Source organism: Ochlerotatus camptorhynchus, unplaced genomic scaffold (assembly GCF_037179485.1).
Source record: "Ochlerotatus camptorhynchus isolate MF236.1 unplaced genomic scaffold, CSIRO-AGI_Acam_v1.1 ptg000251l, whole genome shotgun sequence".
NCBI lineage: Eukaryota > Metazoa > Arthropoda > Insecta > Diptera > Culicidae > Ochlerotatus > Ochlerotatus camptorhynchus.
In genome coordinates, this window is record NW_027040741.1 from 2,349,392 (window position 1) to 2,372,863 (window position 23,472).

The 23,472-nt window shown below is 38.6% G+C and overlaps 1 protein-coding gene across 2 annotated transcripts in view; it reads right to left on the bottom strand.

Moving 5' to 3' along the window:
- Positions 1-23,472, bottom strand: part of Cad99C (cadherin-99C) — a 396,119-nt gene that overhangs the window by 148,195 nt on the left and 224,452 nt on the right. For both annotated transcript variants that reach the window (XM_065226462.1, XM_065226461.1), the window contains exons 5-6: positions 7,289-7,467; positions 7,066-7,188 (exon numbers count right to left, since the gene is read on the bottom strand). In XM_065226462.1, the coding sequence (XP_065082534.1) occupies positions 7,066-7,188; positions 7,289-7,467 (302 nt within the window). The remainder of the gene's footprint in view (positions 1-7,065; positions 7,189-7,288; positions 7,468-23,472) is intronic.

Here is a 23,472-nt window from a genome sequence, read left to right on the forward strand (position 1 = left end):
AGCACTCAGAGACACATGTTCCGTTTACGTGCCACTACTATTTCAATCAACATCAACGTGACAGGAATCGTGTGTGGTAGATGACAAATGTATTAAAATGTTTGAACGACGCAGGATTAGGGGCTGTCAGATGTAGCAAAGATAAAATGTGGCTAATTATGGTTGTGGTTTTATAACGAAATGCTCTGTTTGCTGGGTTTAAAAACTTGGTATTTATACTTTAACTATTTGTTTTATATTACTTCTTCGTTGACTTCACGATTTACATAGTTGAAGGTGCTAATTTCAAATAACAGACTAGAGTGGTAACTTTTATACGATAGACGAGGAGATGAAAGTATAGAGTTGATAGTTCCGTTGGAGTACGGCAGTGTGAAATTATATATTTATAGAGAGTAGAAAGCGAGCAAGGACAACTTTTATGATTGAAGGTACACATCGGTTTGATCATCTCTCTTTACCAAACTCCCCCATTGGAGAGGGATGGTGAGGGGTACGCAGCCTAGTCTCCAAAGCCCCCTAGGATGTGTCCAGAATTTGAAATAAATCATCTTGCCGACGCCAAGTACAATAAAAAGAATATCGAGTTCCCACCCGAGCAAAGTCCAGCATCAAAATGACAGCAAATTGAAATTAAGTTTTGATATCAATATCAAACTGAAATCCTAATTTGATTTCAGTTTATGCAATTGACAAATTAGATACCAAATTTTGTTTTCATTTTGCTGTACATTTGCTCTTCAAAACTATGTTGTTGCGGGTTTGTTTTCATTGCCTTAGCATAACATCAAATTGAATACTTGTTTTATTATCAACATGAAAAATTGATATCAAATAGAGTTTTCAGTTTGCTCTCACTGATAGCAGAAATAGTTTTCAATGTGATGCCACAGGTAGATTTGTTTGCTCTCAATTTTGATATTTTAATCGTTAAAACGACCAAAACGACAGCAACCTGAGTAATCATTATCAGCAAAATCACAACATCAAATTTAGATTTCAATTTGATCTCCGACTTTGCTCGGGCAGGGTGCCACCGGGAAATTGGTCAGAATCTGAATACTAAAGTCACGTTACAATTTACAATTTCGATTTCGATCATTTTCACCGGTTTTTTTCCCTTGGTTTGTTTTCCGTCGATCTTGTTTAACTGCTGAGCACCAATGCTACCGACGCCAGGAAGGCAATTCCCACACCTGGACCCTACCTATCGACCCATTAGCTCATGAACCGGGGACCAACGGATTTGCTTCCCTTCCGAAGGAAGGTGTGATCAGAGATGTTACGCCTCAGAACATCCCGGCGGCGCCGACTGGGATTGAACCCAGGCCTGCTGAGGTGAGAGGTAATCACACTTATCACTACACCACCGGCGCCGCTATCGGTCATATTCTGAGTGCTCCTTTGATAAAAACCTTAGTCAAAACGTATCGCATGAAAATTTAATCACAGACCCACATAACATTCAGAAATTATATTACAGAGCTTACCTTCATGCGGTATTGACGAATTCTTCCAGAATTTAAACTTGTAAGAACATTTCTTACAGTTTCTTACAATGGGTGAAGGAGGAGTTAACATTTTTTTACATATGATTTTATAAATTATTTTATCTTTACCTGTTTTTTTTTGCCAAAAAATCAGAATAAACATTTAATGAACAAAAAAAAGTGATGATTTTTTTATGAAAAAGTCCCCAACTCAAAATTAAACGATTCATTGATTTTTTTTTATATTTCACTAAGATTTTGGGGGGAGGGGGTTAACCTAAAATCTTACAGTGTCTTATACAAGGAGAGGTCCTTATTCACAATAAAGGGTGATACGGTCAAAATTTGGTCAATATCAACTTGACGTATTTCTTTCAATTTTGCATTTTAAAAACCTGAACACCCCTCATTTTGAAGGTGTGTGTGTGTAGAATGTTGCTCCTATTTTTATTTTGGAATTCACTCTTCAGTTGTCAAAATGCCGTCCAAGCAAGAAGAGCAGCGTATCAAAATTTTGCTCGCGCATCGCGAAAATCCGAGCTACTCGCACGCAAAGTTGGCAAAATCGCTAAAAGTTGCCAAATCAACCGTTACAAATGTAATTAAAGTGTTTGGGGAACGTTTGTCGACAGCCAGGAAGTCTGGATCGGGGGGAAATCGAAAACCGGAAGCCGCTGAGACGACAAAGAGAGTTGCCGGTAGTTTCAAGCGAAACCCTAACCTCTCTCTCCGAGATGCCGCAAATAAGCTGGGTGTATCGTCTACAACCGTGCATCGAGCCAAAAAACGAGCCGGACTATCGACTTACAAGAAGGTAGTGACTCCAAATCGCGATGATAAACAAAATACGACGGCCAAAGCGCGATCCCGGAGGCTGTACACGACGATGCTGACGAAGTTTGACTGCGTGGTAATGGACGACGAAACCTACGTCAAAGCCGACTACAAGCAGCGCAGCTTCCGGGACAGGAGTTTTATACGGCAAAAGGAAGGGGAAAGGTAGCAGATGTTTTCAAGCACATGAAACTTTCAAAGGCCATGGAGTGGTAAGCCGCCAACAACGTGCAGGTGGTTCCCAAGGACAAGAACCCTCCCAAAACGCCAGAGCTCCGCCCAATTGAGAAATACTGGGCTATTGTCAAGCGGAACCTAAAGAAGACCAAAAAACTGTTAAGGGCGAGCAGCAGTTCAAGGCAAACTGGCTTTCTGCGGCGAAGAAGGTGGACAAGGTGGCTGTACAAAATCTGATGGCAGGGGTCAAGCGTAAGGCCCGGCAATTCGGATTTGGAAAAGCGGAAGCCTAACTGAATATTTTTCCTAAATTTTATACTAATTGAACTTGAAAAAGAAATTTAATTTGATTTTTTAAATAAACGATTTCACCGATTTACACGCGTTTTCCCTTGACCAAATTTTGACCGTATCACCCTTTAATCACCATAAAATCACTGTAACTTTTGAAAAATTTCGCTGAGGTATAGCTGGGAGTCATTGATGAAAAAGACTATGATTGGTGTTTACATTCCATGTAAAGATGGCGATGAATGAAAAACACATGCGTGAGTGGATTTTATGCGGATGTAATACATTACAGACAATACGGGAAACTGCAAAAAAAAAATGTATTTACCTAAATCTACTGTTCACGGTGTGCTCAAACCATTTCCGGAATGTTTGACGGTCGAGAAGAAACACAAAAGTGATAAAAACCATTGGACGTGCTGATCCTGTCATGCACAGCAAAAAATAATTTTCATATCATATCAAAGTGGATGCTCTCCAATTGTGTCAAAAACATGGTGTAATATTACTTGGCAAAACGGACAAAATTATCATTAATACAGTGCATGAACTGACATTACGCTACTTTTACTGCATTTGTTTGTTTTTACGGCCATCAATATTACAAGAGATTTTCGACATGATTGAAGTGCATCCTCTTGGATGTTATATTAAAATTTATTTTATGCTGTGTGGACCGAAAGGTGAAAAGGATTTTGAAGGAAAACCCGAATCTCTCTGTTCGAACGTTGGATCGTAAAATAGGAATGTCACCTAGTTTTTGGGCTGAAGTCGTATAAAGTAAAAACAGTTCCAAATCGCAACGGGAGACATAATTTGACAGCAAAATCACGGGCTCGACGGTTGTACTGCGAATATTTGACTGTACTGCGAATATGGACGATGGAACTTATGGCCTGGTGGATTTCATGCAGCTTTCAGGGCTGGCTTTCTATTCTGCTATGGCCAAAAAATGCTACATCTGAGCAAGGGCGTAACCAAATTTGGAGCTAGGGAGGGACGAAACAAAATTTACTATGGAAAATTTGGCCGAATGCCATTTCACCGAACGCCGTTTCACCTGTGTGGTGTTGTTTTGGTATTGCATTATCATAATTTGGTATTGGAATGGTATTGTGGGAGCATTTTACCTCTTATGTCAGGCTCATCCATACCAATTTAAGGTTCGAGATATTCATTCCTGCTCGGGTACAGGCCCAATCAACAAGGAGATTAACCAGAAAGATTGCTTACAGAAGCCCTTCATCAAAATCCACAAAGAAAACCCTTGGTTCTGGCCCGATTTGGCATCATGCCATTATGCTAAAACTGTGATGTAGTGGCACGAAGCAAATCAAGTGATTATTGTACCAAAAACCGCAAATCCATTCAGAGTTACGTCCAATCGAGAGATATTGGGTTCTGATGAAGCGGAAACAATCAAGGAATCAAAGATATCAAACACTTCCAACAAATTTGGACAAAGACGGCCACCACGGTATCTGAGGAGTCTGTGCAAACCCTTATGGATGGAGTTGAGCGCAAAGTTCGAAAATTTTATGCAAATACCGAATAACTATTTTTTGGCTTCGTGAATTTTTAACTCATATCCCATGAATCTGAAATAAACAGCTACAATTGAAATATAATGCAAAATTTGTGTTTTACTTATGCTTTGATGTGTCCGGGTTATTGTGAATACAGACCTTAGAGGGGGTCAAATAACTGCTCAAAACCCGTTAAGTAATTTGTGGATGGCCCCAAATCAGTTTCTGATCATCTTTTCAAAGTAAGAGCTCATTTTATTGCAATCTTATATTGCACTGGTCTTTTGATCTTTACATGGGAATTACTAAAAGAAAAGTGAACTGTTTGTTTACGTCGTCCCTGCCTTTCGCCGTAGGTATTGCTCTAAAGAGCGACGCAAAATGGATTCGTTTGCGTTGCGTGGACTTAAATTTGACAGGTACACCATGGGATCCTTTGTATGTGGCCTTAAGAGTAAGCTTGTTATCGGCATTTTTTGAAAAATTTCAAAGCTTTAAACATGGCTTTCCCGTAAAAATGTTTTTGGTACATTTTTATTGTTTGCTATGTTTATCAATAAATTTAGATTCTATATTAACTTGACGATGACGGGAGCACAGAGAGTGGTAGAGGGAACTGCAATTTAAAAACCATCGACTAGATGCTTAAGTAAGATGGCGACTCAAATGTGTAACGATCGATAGAACCGTTTCCGAACATCGGAGGTACAAGAGCGAATCCGCCATCATTCCTTTTGCCAGTGGTTGAGGGGGGAAACACCCCTCACTACTCCTTACAAACGGGTGAGTGTGGTAAAAGGAATGTTCGATCCAATTCCGTACCTTCCTCAAAACCGTCCTTTGCTTGCTTTCAACTTTCTATACACAATTTTCACACTGCCGTGCAATAACGGAACTATCTATTCTAAACCTTCATCTCCTGATCTATCATATAAAATGTTCATTTTAAGCCTGATATTGACGTTAACCATCTCCAAATACGTTTGTATTGTTCTAAAATTTTTGGAAAATCTAAGAAAATAAGTTCTTATTTTCTAAGATTCATGAGAAAAATTTTATGCATACATATTTTTTTCTTTCTAATCAGGAAAAAAATTGGACCCTTCTAATCAAAACCGAAAGGTTATTTTCAGGTTAAACTTTTTACCGCGTTTAGTAAAAAACATTTTACACTTAAATTTTGTTGAGAATTAGAAAAAAAATATTCTTAGTTTTTTGATATCTCTTTCAAATATTTTTAGAAAAATCAAAATGATTTATTTCTGGCGGTAGCATCCCATTTAGACCACTTTTTAATTGAAGCTAGGAAAATTACAAAAAAAAAATAATCATGGACGCTGTAGTTGAATTCCCCGACAACGAAAAATAACACATATTTTGGGAAAATAATGAGAACCTTATTTGGAAACAATTGAGCATTTGAACTACCTACCTAGCAAGAAGAATACTGTTTACCATAAAAATCATCGATCGAAATGAAAAAAAAAAAATCACTCTCCGAATGGGTTCAATGAAACCATAACTTTAGTTGATCGTGATAACTTTTTAAATAACGCACACACACACGCCTGTAATTCTGTAACAATGTAGGTATGCATATGCCGCGTGATGAAGTAAACATGTTAAATTCCCTTCCCAAATTAAATTTCCTCGATCCCACGGTGACATCCACTGCATTCTGACATGGCGTCGTCGTCCCGCAAACGCCATGCACGTACACTTTACTCACTAAGAATTCTCATGCAAAAGACTTAACCATTTTCGCATAGAATCGCGAAAGAAAAAAGCGGAGCGAAACCCAGGTAACACAAAGCAAATGATAATCACATTCGGATATGAGCAGTGAATTAATTTTTGCTCCAGAGCCAGAGCCGTACCATTCGTTTGCCCATTTTGGGATTTCTTGCGCCATTGAAATGATATCATCGAATGAACTGTTGAAGGAGCGAGCGAGCGTCGTCGCCGGTGCCGCTCGTGTATAATAATGAGGTATGAATGCCTCGAACATGGGACGATGATCAACGTTGCAAGAAGGGGACCCTTTCATATAGGCATAGCATAGGTATGCCGCGATTATTATGCGTAGCGAATTAAAAGAGTGTTCTCTAGTAGGTAGCCGCTACCACCACTCAACAGTTGCGGGGTAAAATTATAGGGTCCGTAGATTCTCAAGGTTTGCAAAGGGAACTGCTTATTGAAGGGCTGAGATGAGAATGATTCGCAAGAAAGATGCTCTAGAAGGCCTCAAGTGTAGAGCGGTGACGATGCATCGATGGCAATAAATAATGTACGTTATTCTTGCAGGCGTTTCAAGAAAGGAACCTTCATCGGTCTCATGACTCAAAGAAGTTTAATGCATATAAACACTGGTATCTTTAGGAATGCACGGTTAAAAAATTAGCATCTAAAATGTTATGAATTTAACAACTTGTCCCGTATTACTCACTTTCGATATAACTCTCCAACAAAAATAGAAAGTTTTAGAAAAATTTTTAAAATTACTCAGCACTTATCGGTGGGGTTTTAGAAAAAAAAACTGCAGAGATCTTGTATTGAGCTGCTGTGCGCATATTGTTCTACACTAGAACCTCCCATAAATAACAACTAAACTGCCCCTTTCAGTAGAATCATGAATCCGGTTGTATCTATCCGCGTCATACGAGATCGAAAAGGAGAGATCGTTTGCGAACATGTGTTTTGAGTTTCAGGCTAGAGAAGCCATAGTTCATCTGGAAACATGGACTCACCTCGGGCACTACGGTTTCATATGGTGTGTTGATAAACATCGGTGGATTATCGTTGACATCCGACACTCGCACTATGATCGGAATATTGCGCCTTCGACGCGTTGATCGGATTGTACAGCTTATCTGTAAGTAAAAGAACCAGAAAAAAAAACAGTCGCGGTAAGTTCAAGGTTTGAATGTGACAACGGAAAAATTGGGCGTGGATAATAAGCCACATACGTACCTGGAAGACTATGTGACTGAGATTTTCTTCATCGCGATCCAATGGATGGATTAATTGCAGGGATTTGCCACTTAACGTGAACGTTGGATTGCCCTTAGGGAAGTTGAGGTCTAGTTGGATCTCGCTTTCTGGATCACCATAGATTGGAAGCTCAGGAGGCGTTGTTCGTTGACCAGTAACTACGAAATAGAAACGAAAAACAGACAGGTCATTATCGATTTCGTCTCCTCTGAAAAGAAATCAATTAAAATTAACTGCTACAGCTTAAAATAGGTATAAATTCTAGCAATGTGATTTTTATTGACCATCTCAAGAATGTTTCAGTAGCTATTAAGTCGATTCCGGCAGTTCAAAGTCTGCCATTAATTTCCTCGGCACGTTTTATGATCGCGAAAAAGCACCTCTTATGGTTGTTCGTTTCCGCGAGCCTATTAACAAGTGCTAGAATCTGAAATTCATGTAATAAAGATTCTTAACAAAACATGTTTTATTTGAAAGCATGAGTTTTGCACAATCGCCAACTTCAATTATACTGATCCTGAACCATATGAATCCCTCGTGGTTGCTCCTATGCTCTGTTTATGAAACAATTTGATTTGTAGAGGATATTGACATGAACGAAAGAGCTCTTCGAAAGGGAAGCCGACACACGTAGCAGTGCCATCATAAAACAAAACTGATTTTAATCGCCGGAAAATAAGTCTGTAACAAATCGATTTCTAGCTCGCTTTCTTTGCCCGTGGATTACGTATCTATTCTTACGATTAAGAAGCGGACGGTGAAATGCCGTTCATCTGCTATAACAACGCGGGTGATCTTCACACAACGGACTGGTATGAAAATAAAATTAATCCGATTAGTTCTGTCGGTGTGGGTTCTGTTTTCATAGGAACATTTTTCTGAGGTTTTGAAGTTGTAAAGTTCGGTTCTACCTCAAATCATCTCCTAGAATTAATTAAAGGTATGCATTTGGACGGGAACGATCATGGTACCGTAAAAAGGGGTTTCTTTGATAATGCGGGTAGCTTTGATAGTATAATATAATGATTAAATTTACTCTCTGCGCTTTTTCTGAATTAGAAACATTGGTTTAGGGTATTTCCGTTGATATCGTATAAAGTTTTTATAAAGTATGTCAGTTAAAACCTCATGGTTTTGTGATACGTTTTTAAAAAAGGAACTAACTAGATGTTACCTCTTCCAAGTCCAAAACAATAATGAATTTAATTTTATTTGTCAGAAGTTACAGAGGCCTCACTGGAGAAACGTGCCTTAGCTATGTGGTGAAATAGAATCGTCGTCCGGTCGCATGTTGCTGATGAAGCGCATTTCAGTTTGTTTGGTTTGTTGCTATGCTGCTCAGTTTATTTCGATGAATTTGCTGACTATGAACATGATGATTGAGACTGCTCCTCGAAGGAGACCTAGGGCTGCTGCTACTTGATGTTGATGAATGGTTTTGATTTGATTCATCCTTGTGTATGAAATTCAAATGGCTTCTGGAACACTGCGTTCTTAACTTGTGTTACATGTTTTACAAACATATTAAAATGCAATTTTCGTGTTTTTCACCTGTATGAAAAAACACTCAAACCTTTACTTATGAAATGTATTCCCGATATAGCCATAACAAATTCAATGTTGTTTTCTTATTACTTATGATGTTTTTCTGATAATATACTCATTCAGAATTTCACATTTCAATAACTAAATTGTCTGAGTTTCACGTCTTTTTTTTATCGTGCTTTTATAATGCTTAAATTTCCGTTAAACAAAATACTAGCAAATTAACTCTGGGATCCTCAGTACTCGTTTAAAAAAAATTAAATTTGAAAAGCAATTAGCTCAGTCGGTAAAGGCGCAGCTACAAAGCAAGACCTTGCTGGAGGTGGCTGGGTTCGATTCCCGGTCCGGTCTAGGAATTTTTCGGGTTGGAAAATTTCTCGACTTCCCTGGGCATAGAAGTATGATTGGACTTGCCACACAATTATACCAATGCAAAAATGGTACAGGCATCGAAAGCTCTCAATTAATAACTGTGGAAGTGCATCTAGAACACTAAGTTGAGAGCACGCAATAAGCTATGTTACAAATAAACATACCTCAAACAACTCCAAAGTCCGCCAATTCCAGTCATCAATCATCTATGACGGAGTGATATTGCCGGGTCAGGAACTTGAGCCTCAACACCACATTTTTATCAATCGATTACCGGGACGCTCACTTGCCACTAGCATTTTGGAAGCCCCTGATCAGCTCATCACAGACGAGCCTCTCCTGCCATCGACCTGCAGTCGTCTCGGTCCTGTGTTTGAGTCCGGAAACGGGGTCTTCCAAAATCCAACCGCAGGCAAGTATGATCGCTTTCTGAATAATTCCGTCCCTGAAACGATTATCACTTCCAGTCGAACTTCAACAATAAACTCCTTCGTGATTGACCCATGTTGGACACCGGGACGCACGCCTGCCATATGTGTTATGGAAGCCCCTAATTCATCCATCACAGTCGAGTTATTCCTGCCAGCGACCTGCAGCCGTCCCGACCCTGTGTGCGGGCCTGGTGTAGGGGTCTTCCAACCACTCGTTTACGGCAAGTATGAACTCGTCCATGTGAATTCAACTGTTGATCCGCCACTTCGTTTCAGTTCATCTTCGCTTATGGCCACCACTTCGAGCCTTTCTACGTCAGGTGATCTTTCGCTGCCTGATAGTTCACCGTTCTCTCATGTGGATCCTGGACAAGTTATCATTGACACGGCTCGCACCGAACCCTCTAGTGGTTTACGTGTCTACTATCAGAACACCAGGGGGCTCATGACTAAATTGGACGATGTGTATCTGGCTGCGCTTGACGGGAATATGTTTCCAACGAATTCGCCTCCTGTGTAATCTCCAACGAACTATTTACTACAATTGAAGCGGTTTGGGTTAAGGTCAGCCTCACTTCGCGGGACATCCTCATTGGAGCGGTGTATATTGCCCCTGAACGTCGACATGACTGCACCACAATGCAGCTTCATCTGGATGCTACAGAATTTGCATCGTCCATGGCTGATATAACGGATGTGCTTCTTCTGCTTGGTGATTTTAATCAGCCTGTGCTTAGCTGGTCACCCTCAGGCCAGGGTTATGCGTTTCCAGATCCGATTGCATCTTCAACTACTCCTGCCAGCCGCTTGCTTGTTGACGGCACGGCTTTTCATGAACTGAGCCAGATAAACCTTGTTCCCAATTTCCAGTCTCGTTTTCTTGACTTGGTTTTTGTTAGCGAAAGTGCACTTCTGAACTGTGTCGTCGCTGAAGCGCCTGATGTCATCGTTCCTCTTGACAATTTCCACCCTGCTTTGGATATATCTATCGCGAACGGATCTCAAATTCGTTTTGATGAAACCATGACTGCCACTCGGCTCAATTTCCGGAAGACCGATTTCCGTTTGCTGAAGCGTTCCTTGTCCCGGATCAACTGGAACGTGTTGAATGACCTTGATATCGATACAGCAGCCGCTCGCTATAATAGCCTTTTGCGCGACTGTGTTTGTGCTTCAGTACCGAAGTGCCAACCTCCAAGAAAACCGCCTTGGTCTAACGCTACTCTCCGCAACCTGAAACGAGTGCGATCTAGAGCTCTCCGTGCTCTCACTCATCGACGATGTACCCTTACCAAGCGAAATTTTTCAATTGCCAGCAATGATTATCGCCACTACAGCAAGCTTCTTTACAAGAGGTATGTAATTCGTACTCAACATAATCTGCAATGCCACCCTAAGGGATTCTGGTCGTTTGTGAATACTAAGAGGAAGGAAACTGGACTGCCGTCAAAAATGTTTCTCGGCAATGACGTAGCATTGACAACTGAGGACAAATGCAGCCTATTTGCTAGGCACTTCTTAAGCGTCTTCTCGAATGACTCCCCATCGCAAGCAGAAATTGAGCGAGCCGTCCGTGATGTGCCAACCGACGTCGTAAACATGGATGTTTTTGCCGTAGATGTACAAATGGTTCTCTCTGTGATGAGTAAAACCAAATCATCATTTTCACCAGGTCCGAGTGTTATTCCATCTGCAGTCCTAAAAAAATGCTCCGATATCTTAGCTGCTCCGTTGTCCTTGCTCTTCAATCTGTCACTTCGTCAACAGAAATTTCCCGCACTATGGAAACGGTCTACTATGTTCCCTGTTTTCAAGAAAGGAGACAAACGCAATGTGGAAAACTACCGTGGGATTACCTCGCTTGGGGTTGAATCTAAGGTGTTTGAGTCACTGATAAATGAGAGATTGTTTGCTTCCTGCAAGCATTACATAAGTACATGTCAACATGGTTTCTTTCCTGGCCGCTCCGTGGAAACTAATCTCGTCAGCTTTACGTCGTTCTGTATGGAAAATGTATGCAAGAAACTTCAAGTGAATGCTATCTACACTGATCTTAAAGCTGCGTTTGATAGAGTTGTGCATGACGTTCTGCTAGCAAAGCTTGAAAAAATTGGATGTTCTGTTTCCTTCTGCAGCTGGCTTAGATCGTACCTCGTGCAACGTGAAGTTACTGTATGCATTGGAAACTACTCATCGTACTGTTTCTCGAACAGATCAGGAGTTCCACAGGGTAGCACTTTGGGACCAATGCTCTTCTCTTTATTTGTGAACGATGTAACGTTTATTCTACTACGTGGAGGTAAATTGTTTTTTGCCGATGACTTGAAGATTTATCTAGTCGTTCGAGGCTATGCCAACTGTTTAGAACTACAAAACCTTCTTGAAATCTTTAATGATTGGTGTGAACGTAATTTTATGGTCCTGTGCGTCTCAAAGTGCTGCGTAATTAGTTTCCGTCGAACTAGGACTGCCATCTTGTTTGATTATAACGTTGCTGCAGTTCACGTTAAAGACCTCGGTGTCATGTTGGATGAAAAGCTCACATACGCTCGCCACTTCTCAACCACGATCGACAAAGCTAATCGACAGCTTGGATTCATGTTCAAGATATCTAAGGAGTTTCGTGATCCTCTGTGTTTTAAAGCCCTTTACTGTTCATTGGTACGCTCACTACTGGAATTCACGTGTGTTGTCTGGAATCCCTACCAAGCTGTATGGAGTGGACGATTCGAAGCTGTTCAACGTAAATTCGTCAGATACGCACTGCGCTATCTTCCATGGAGTGACCCGCTGAATTTACCACCGTATGCTGACCGCTGTAGTTTACTGGGTTTGGATACTCTTGCTAAGCGACGAAACATATCGCAGGTCATCTTCGTTGCTAAAGTTTTACTCGCAGAATATGATGTTCCTGAGTTACTGGCCAAAATTAATCTGTATGCTCCTGCCCGAACACTCCGTCCGAGAACCTTGCTACATGAAGTAGTACATGCAACCAACTATGCTGCAAACAGTTCCTTTGTCGCTATGATTCATCAATTCAACGAAGCCTCTGACCTATTTGACTTTGACATCAATGCCTCGAGGTTTCGTCATCGTTTGCTGTTGGCCAATTTTTAATTTTTAACGAGTGACTACATTTAGATTTAAGTGTTTCATTGAGACTATCAAGTCAGATGGACTATAATAATAATAAATAAATAAATAAATAATATGCGATATGCAATAAGCTTGAAATGCGAAGAAGAAGAAGAAGAAGTAACAAATATTTAGAATAAACTTTAAAAAACTATCAATGTTACCCCGTTGTACGGTATTCACTATTGTATCATTTGTCTCGTTAAATGTATGCCTCTGATAAGATATGTAAAGCTAGAAAATTTTCATATATTTATTTTGACATCAGGTTTAGATTGTTCCTATAAAATAGAGTGCATAAATGGATTTTTTTTTAGTATAGTGGTTTCTTACGCATAAATGGATGATTTACATTTTCATTTTACATTAGCTTTAGCTGCCGGTAACTATTCAGCCGCATCATTATTCAGTTTATCTTTCTATGTTTTTTGAGCTGTGCTCTTGAAAAAAGGGGGTTTGTTCAAGAAAAATTAAATAAATGTATACCAAATCAAATTGTTCCACAGCAAAAAGTAAGTAACGTCAGTTCCATTAGGAAAAAAATGTGGTTTCATTCAACAACGTCAAAGTTATGTTTTTAGGCTTCCTTTTATAGAATGAAGAATGTAAGACAACATATTGCATCATGAGACCTGACTCAAGACAGATTCCATGTCCGGATGTGGCTAATATAGTTCTTACAACTTTCAATATAACCGCCAATTGATATGGCTGTGAATTATCATGTGATTTGATGTGTAGCATGATTGATTTTGATTTAAAAATTATTTACCATTTCCCCGGGGATATTTGAAACATGTGCGGCCAACATGGTGCTGGTTACTCATCATGACTCTTATTGATCTTATTTTCGAATTCTCATGTGAATTGATTTATAGTATGGTGGGTTTGGCACGTTTTTGAAAAGTTATGGTCTCAAGACACATTGCTCAGGAAAAAGCGGAACGAATCCAGAAACATTCAATAACGTTCTATGGGACCATGGTATCTTTCTACAGTTCAATACTGTGCTAAACTAATGCAGCATCGTCATGGCATTGTGACTGAATTGTGGTTATTTTTCTCATTGACGTGAAACGCAATCGCAAGTGAGTCTTACTCAGATTTTGGTCATACAATTTCACAATATTTTATCCTATATTTTTTAGTAAACATTCTATCCCATAGTTATCCCTCCAAAATAAGTGCAAAATCAGAAAACTTGTAAAAGCATTGAACGCCGTTTCCTCATTCCAAGTTTTTTACAGGAGGTATCGGTTCACCCTCTGTTACCTTCTGTTATACAAAACCAGCATACTTTTATGTACTTTCAGTGCAGATTTGTTTAAAAACTATAAATAATTTGTAATGAATCACCGATTCTGTAATGAAGCCGTTGGAAGATTTTTCATAAAATTTCATCAAAGTAATGTGTGCTAATTTTACAAAGTGGCAAACTTGTTTTTTTTTTAACAAGGGATCACATCATTCGAGCAGTTTAAAATGACGTTTTCTACCTCAACAATATTATGACAATTTTGCTTAGCTAGAAAAATCTGGCCATTTTAGATAAAGTTGTCGTAAAATATATAGCTTTTCCAGAAAAATCATATTCAGTGTAAATAAAAAAACATATAAAAATTATATTTTTAATATTTTTGTATGGTAGATTTATATATTTTATGTAATTTTCACAAAGCATATAAAACTATGCTAAATTTTCTTAAATTTTTAAAGTGAACATAAATTGTAGCACATCAACATTTCGTATTTTTTTCTGGAAAAAAATTCCACAGAAAATCATTCATAACTTAGTTTACATTTTTTTTTAAATGAGATCTCATCAAAAGTGACGTTTACTTCAAAAGACTATGAAAATGTTTTTCAACTGCTCAGATCTAAAAAAACCGTTAGGACGCCTTTTTAAATCTCGATACAATATTGCCATGACGAGATAGGAAAACAAAACTATGAAAGTAGATATTTTTACTGCGTACATTATATACAACTATTGTATATGAAAACAATTCTTAATAACGTTTAGCTAAATGTAAATTCATTCCTATGTTTTTGTGTCCTACTACATATACGAAAAATATTTTCTCCCTGTTGATTTTATGCACAGTCCATTTATTTGTCAGGTGCTTAATTTCGTAGCTTTGCGGATCTGTAATTCAATATACTTTAACATGATTTCTCATAACTAAAGTTAGCAGAACGGAGACCGGATCTTCACGGCATACTTGAGGACTGCAATTATTCAACAGAAGTTATTTATTCGCAAAAATATTTCTAGACTAACATTTGAAAAGGGCAGAAGAGCCAACATGTAAACAACCCATATTTTGCATGATGTTAGATTACACTATTAACTATATGTTAAGCTAATAAATGCGAAGCCATGAAATAGGATTAATGTTTGGTCATCAAAACTCGGAAGCGGTTTTCTCGATATGGTGATTTTGAAATTCCGCCCTTTCAAAATGTTGTTTTAGATTTATAAACTTGTTTTCGATTCTCTTTGTGCTTTGACTCTGACGACAGGAATGGAACTTCGGATCAGAAAGTGGCTCCACTTGTCATTTGCGAACACTAGCGTTCCTAGCGGTAGAAGGCATCTTCTGCCTGCAGTTCAGATAGACAGCATGCTATGATAGTGTGAGTGCACATAGAAAGCCCGAGTGGAACGCTACCACAACACATCGCTTGTTAACCACTTTTGATTCACCGATTTGTTTGCACTTCCCCTTCTGTTCTGTGCTCTGACGCTCTTTGTTCAGACGATAAAAACGTAGCAATAAGTCAAGACTTTTCTGGAGGCAATGCGTTCGGTTTCCGGTCAGGTCTTGATGTTTTTTCGGGATGTTAAATTGAGTGTTACTTTCTACCATCAAATGCAACAGATGGTGGATAAACCAGTATTTTTGTATGGAGATTTTCAGAAAATCGGTGATTTCTCTTCAAATGTTGCTTCTCTCGATGTGAAAATTTCTTCATTTTGTTCCTAGTAGTAATAGCGATATTCTGTAGAAATAGTGTAATGAAAAATGCGACATTATTGCTATATTTAATTAAAATTGGATTACTCCACACACATAGAAATAATTATTTTTATGACACTATTGCGATTATAGGGATCAAATTTGCATTACCATATTGTCTGCAAAGTACCAAACATGGGGAACCAGGTTCGGTACTGCATGTTTTCAGGTAGCAACTAATTGTCTCCTGGAAAATATAAAGTTGGTCTTTTGGATCTACCTTAACAAATATGCCAGGTAAAATTAAATATTCCGAATCCGAAACATACGGAACTCAACGATTAATGGAATTATAAGGATTGTTCATTATTGAAAGTAGACACCTGTTCCTCAAAGAAAAATATTTACTTTCGAAAAAATTCATAAGTTTACTTTATATAAATGAAAATCAACATACATATGACCGATTTCAAGTGAGTTGTTTGCTTCTCATTTCTGAAGATCCCTTGGACTTTTCTCTTGATACTCTTGATAGATTCTGCACAACTTTCTTCTTAACTTTTCGTTGTACTGCAGACCAAATTTTCTTGAAGCAGTCAACAGAGCTTGCTTCTCTTTCATCTTTCTTAAGATGCCGTTTAACTATTGCCCAGTATCTTTCGATCGGACGTTCAGGGCATAATTTTTCTACAAAATCGACTTTCTTCTTCTTGAGCAGCTCCAACGTAGCAGAAGCATAGTGAGCAGATGATAGATCCAGTCAAAACAATGGAAGATCCGTATGCTTTCGGTAGAAGCCGTTTTTTGATGCATTCTATTCTCTAGTTTTCACCATTGATTGTACACGTTATGAAATACGAAGAACTCTTCAAGCCACAGGAGCAAATGGCTTGCCACACCAAAACCTTTTTTTCAAAACAATTCGGTTCGGATGTATCACACATCATCGGGCACATCTATCCTCTGCTCAGTGTTGAAAAATTGCGGCCCGGAAGTGTACTGGTACCCAATTTGACGTCCGTCTCGTCGTACATCAAAATGCACTGGTTTGGCTTTTGAAAGAGAACGTTCCGTGACCGTATTTTCGAAGAAGCTTGCTGTGAATCCGTTCTTTTGGGGTGCGTTTTGCTTCTTGTAGGTTCTGATATTATAACGTTTTTTTGATATTCTGCACAGTTCCGATGCTAATGTCCAATTTTTTTTGGCAATTTCATGAACGGACCACGGTTTATGCGATTTCAAAAAGCGTACTGCTGCCAGCTCCTTTTTCTGGTCCGATGACACCTTTTTGCACCCAGATTTCGGTAAATCTTCAAGAGAACACGTTTCTCCAAATTTCTTAACAATCTTGAACAAGGTAGATTTACTGCACTTCACGCTTTTGCCAATTCTCGAATCGACAACTTTTCAGAAAACTATTTGTGCAGAATTAATCTGCGAGTTGATAAGCTGATCCGGCCCATCGTTCGAAATTTCTCCCTTTTTTATTTTTCAGGTAAGTTGCCAAAATAAAGAATGTTTTTACACACTGAGCGAAAATTCACAATTTTTCGTTACGTTTTAACCCTAAACCATTGATAAGCAGATGTCCACTTTCTTTAATGAACAGTCCTTATTTACTGTGTCTTCCATCTGATTCTTTTGTCAAAAGGGTGGCTTGTCGGTTTCGAGGAATTGAAATTTACATTACTTATCGTAGTGTGCATACATTATACAGTCGATTGTTCATCAGCTCATACAATTTAAGACGGCTCACCCTCTGGTGGTGAGTCCTGTCCGAAGCAGTAAGAAACATATAATTTTTAGACTCCCGGAATAAAATGGAGTAGCCCTGTGCTTGACACAACATTTGAGTGCAAAAATAGGCCTATATGCCCTCATTTAGAAGCTCTCGTAAAATCCAACAGATCGACATCTGACATCGACATCGACAGTGGTGGATACTGAGCTCGATACTGAGATGAACACACTGAAAACGAATCTTACTCAGAAAGTGAGTCGCTTTTACTCATACGTATGGATAATTTTCTTAAAACGCTGAGCAACCTACGCTTTTAGAAATAAAATAGAAAATCGCCATACGAATTTTTAAAAGTGACTCACAATTGTTTTAAGATCGAATATCAGAAGCTTTAAACATTAAAATGTGCTTTAACGTGCGCGAGAATGATATATAATGTAAGCTATGCTAATTGGATCTAGTTTTCAACGAGCTCACAAACTCAATTACAGAACCGATTATCGAATTCACGGAATTACGGAATTTTTTCAATCCTGATAATCTCGGCAATCTCTTTTTTAATCACATTTGAATGTTTATGGGTATTAAGATTTGATTTTATTACAAAAATACGATCAATGGAGAAAGTACTGGTATTCAACCAAAGCCTTTATTTCCGAAGAAGAAAACCACATTTCCAAAATGGGTTCGTTCTTTGGTTCATATAGCAGCATGACAATGTGGTAAACAAACACACACGATTTAAAATTTCTCTGATTTTGAAAATTAACAAAAGTCGTACATTTCAAAACGTCCTTTTAATAATGTCTACTATTCATAATTAGCTTACCAATTTCAAGTACATAAATTTGCTTTAGATCACTTGTTTTTTAATCAGAATAACGGAAAGTTATAATTTCTAATAAATCCGTAATTTTACACTATTTTTCAGCATTTTAGCAAAACGTGTGTTCCATTATGACAAAAATAACATTATGCTCACCGTGAAGCTCGAATAAATCTGAATACTAAAAGATATTTATGATCCAGACCGGTTCAAAATTGTGAAGGTTTTGACCGATTTAGTGAAATATAGAAATTCTAGTTAATTCTATTTCAATTCTTAAGGGGAAATTCAATGCTCAAAAAAAAAAAAAATACGTTTTGATTTTTCTAAAAATATTGGTAAAAAAAATCAAATTTTTCTAATTTTCTAAAGAAAATTGACGTGTAACAACATGTTTTAAAAATCATCATGCCATAAAGTTGGACTCAAAAAACCACAAAACATCGAAATTTCGGGTTTGCTGAGAGTCCATTTTTTTTCAAAATGAGATAAAAAAAAATTTACATGTAAATTTTCTGAGGAATCTTAACTGAGAAAAAAGCTGATTTTCTTGGATTTTTTATAACTTTTCTCAATATTTTTAGAAAAATAAAAACGTGCAGAAATATAAATTATATTGTCGGGGCGGTAAACTTCCCCTCAATGAGAGTGATAACCATTTTTCAACAATGTAACCCCTGAATCAAGGCCTGGAATTCCCCTGTATTCCAAACAGAGATTCGCCTGAATCCCGAACAGGGATTCGTCTGAATCCAGAGATAGAATTCCATAATTCCCTTCATAATTAGTATACATAGAGCATCTTATTCCCGAATTCCTTGTCCAGGATTCCAAGGACACATATTGCTTCTAATTAAGGATTGACACATACTTAACTAGAATTTCTTTATTTTCACTTCATCGCTGATAACTTCTACAATTTCCAACCAATTTTAACCATAAATATTTTATTTTCTTCAGATTTGTTTGAGCTTTATAGCATGTAAGTATGAGTATAATTTTGAAACAGTTTTTTTAATACTTAAAAAGTGGAAAAGGCAGAACAATTATAAATTATATGTAAACTGTGAGTCAGATTAAAGGATGGAATTTTTGACGTAGTACTACGTTTTTAATTTCTATACAGGGGGTCACATTACAAAATTGAAAATTCAGACATGTAACGAAAAATCCCAAGCACGGACGTAACGATAGAGCGTAAATCGAACACACATTACACAATGCGCATACTCACATGAGCGAGCTCCCTGCTCGGTTGACCGCTCACCACTTCACCAATGAATGAAAAAAAAACGCTTGCCAACTCGTTTTCTTCTTAAGATTCAATTTACTTTGATGCTTTTTTGGAAAATTTCAAAAGCAGTTTTTTCCGACGCATTATTTCAGATTGCAAAAAGCTCGCACTATTCAATTCCTTTTGATATTTTACACAAAATGACGCGAGTTGTTTGCAATCTAAAATAATGCGTCGAAACAAACTGCTTTTGAGTTTTTTAAAAATGCATCAAAGTCGGACACGACGAATGAGTGGAACAGCATGCATCGCAAAAATAAAAAGACGATGACGAATGCACCCACTTCGATTGGAGGAAAGGCTTCCCGCAATAGGCAGCATGACTGGGCCGCCGTCATCCGGTCGCCATCTACTTGCACTGGTCAGAGTCAAGTAGCACTAGTTGTTCTTTCACATCGATCTAATTCAATGCTGGTCGGAGCAAGTCTTGGTCTGGTGTGAATGATGCCATATATTTGCAACTAGGAACGCTCTGACAAAAAATACTCCAATAGGGAGGGGCCAAATTAGCTATTCTGCAGGTATAAAACAGACTGTAATTCAGTGAAGGACAGTTGTCACAACTAATTTGAAAGACCCAGAAAGTGGACGCGGACATCGGAATGAGAAACATTACCAACGGCAACGACATCCTTCGAACGTTACACAGCTGAGTTTGACTACAATGATCATCTGCGTAATGCTGCTGCCAGGAAAGCCAACTGAGCATGCTGTCTCTGGAGATACCCAAGTACACCAGTTTATTCGCTTCAATCCAAAATGGCAGTTTGAATTGCGACGGAGATGGTCACCAGAAATTTGGTAGAACCCTGAAGGACGCGGACATCGGCGGCTCTTTGAGTAGCTTCTACAAAATGGGTCATCTGCAAAATTTCAACCGCTGGTATAAGCACGTTGTACCAGCAAGTAAATCTCTTGGATCCTAAATGACCTTTTTCAGGGTCACTGTATTTCTACGCTATAGAATTTCTTTTAAGATCTCTAGATGGTGGGCAAGACAGGTTCACAAAATTGAAATATTTTTGAACCATGGAGAGAAATAACAGCAAAGAATCACCAATCAGTGCCAATAGCAGTGTTAGGAAAATCACTATCAGCTTTGGGTCATTGAGTCTCCGTGAAAGAATAAACTTGCGTAAATCATCCAGCTCTAAACCTTCCCGCAGACGTCAATTGGTTTATGCATTTCGTGTTAGTTCTCTATCCACTCAAGCAATATCAACAAACAGCGCCAAAATAAAAGGTGCACCATCTGAAAAACAAAAGTCTCTTTTCAGGGCCAACAACCAACAAACAAACGGCCCTTTTCAGGACCACAAATTCAAATACAGAAAGAACTAACCGTAGCCGTCCCAAACGATCAAAAGGACACCTTTCTTAAAAGCAGAGGGAAATGGTGAATTCTTAAATCGATATGATCAAAACATTTGGTTTTCCCATAATAATTTCCAAAGAAACTTCATAGGGTTTGTCCCAAGTCAGTTTCTAAAGAAATTAGTTCAATCTGGGAAGGCTAATCAGGCCCAATTTGGAACCGTTTGAGCATCGTGTGCGACAATCTCAAATGTTGCATCAGTCTAGTGCATATGCACTACACACCATGAGCTGCTGTATTTCAAGATCCTTATTATTTAGAAGGGTGATGTCTTCGGTATAGGACTACTGGATAGTAAACAGATCAGTTAGAAGTTCTCGCTGGGCGGCGCTTGTGAGCTTGGAAATATTATGTATTGTCTTTTCTGCATCTCCTTATCCTTATTATTTAGAATAGTGATTACTACAGCAAAATTGATCAGGAAGACAAGGCTTGATTAGTTTGGAATTATCTCTTTAGGTGGCGTTAGTGGGCTTGCAAATATTCGGAACTGCCTATTATGCATATCGGGATTCTGATTATTTAGAAGGGTAAGTCTTCGGCAAAGTTGATCAAGAAGACAAGGGCTGCTTGGTGGTGGACAGATTATGTTTATTAATTTATTTGATAAGGCTCAACCGAATTAACTTTACAGAGCCGAGGATTCTTGGTCACTATACAATACATCTTAAAACTATAGTCAAAAGGTACAACACAATAAACACTTTATCTTCCGCTATCCAAAAAGCCTCCTCCATCAGAACGGGAGCCGCTTCCAGTAGTTTCATTGTATGGCAAATTGTTGTACGCCAACGAGGGTCAGAGCGCGTACATTGCAGCAATGGACGCAAAACGTGGTCAGCACTCACACACTCATCACGAAACGGTTGCTTTCCAAAGTCGACGACGCACCGACCGAAAAAACTGCTGATGAAGAACAATGAGGAGGACCACACAATGGTTGCTGCCGAGAAAACAGACGATCGCGTAGCACACATCGAGAGTGGCCTGCTTTTGTCGACAGCCGAGTGAACCGTGGACAGATTAGATTGGATTTCTCCCGCTTGACGGTGCTAGTGATCCTGATTATTAAGGGTTATGCCTTCAGCAAAGTTGATCAGGAGGTCAACCAGTCCTGGACAGATTAATTTGTAATACTCCTACTGGTGGCGCTAGTGAACATGCATATTTTTGGTACTGCTCTTTTCATTTAGAAGGGTGGTGTATTCGGCAAAATTTATCAAGAGGTCGCGGTATTTTTATGATATCAATTCGAATTGCATAAGTGGGCATTCGTTCGATATGCTATTCATCTGCAATGAACCAGTGTATCATCCACTCTTCGAGGACTATTGCCTACTCCAAGGTCTAGAACCATTGTGATTAGCTGTTCATTTCATTACATTCGCAGGAACGTTAACATTGAAGATAAATCTACGACGAGGCCATTGACATGTTTAACATACGGATAACTCTATGTCAAAGGACTATAACCATTTGTATGCCTCAGACTTGTCTTTTTTGTAGTTAGAGTAAGATGGGGCAAAAGTTCGTTTTGAGGTTTTCAACGCCTGTGCAAAATAAAGCTATTTTTTTGGCACAGTGTGTTTCGCGATGATGAATTATGAAATTCGTATCAACTTTGTGGGCGTACATCAAGAAAAAATCAACAGTGAACGGTAGTAAAGGCAATTTTATGTAGAAATAATTTTTACAAACTTAAGAGTAATCTAGAGCAACTTTTCCATCCCTGCCCCGTCAAAAATGCATGCTTGCGTACGTTAGTGTCCAGTAGCCCACGATGTCTCACTAAACGACATCTTAGATGCTTCTTTTTCATTTGTGGCTAGTTTGAAAATATTCTATCAGGGGTCATTTATTCATAAATTGTATGGGCTTAAACATTTTTTGGACGTGATTTACACTAAACATATTTCAAAATTTCTCAAGACCCCGATAGAACATTTCGATAGTAGCCTAAGTACATTTCGACAGTAGCGCTGCGCTCGAGCGAAAGTGGAAGCAACGCATAGAAAAATTAGCAAATTCGCAAACCATTCTTCTGAGGATGAAACCTTTGCTATCCAATTCGTTCGGAGCATTTACCTTTGAGCGGCAGATGACGCGATTGTGCCTGCCTCATATCGGTCGTATGAGAAACTGAGAGAGTTACCAGTCTTTTTGATATGTTGTCCTCGCTAATATGAAAGAGGTGAACCTAAGCTTCCGTTTGGTGGATATTTCAGCGATTCTGTTGATCAGTTAGATTGTCTTTCAAAGACACTTTTAATTGTGTGGTTTCCAAGAATGTAAAAAAATCCATAACGAAAAGATCATCGACTAGTTCAAGCATCGTTCTCGCTTCATCCATCATGGTCTGTTTTATGACCAGTGCTTTACCATCAAAGCTATGGAGCCCATATTAAAAATATTCAGGCTGACATTGGAAACGTTTACCATTTTTCCTTTTTTCGTCAAAGCTGTGTAATGCACACGGTGTAC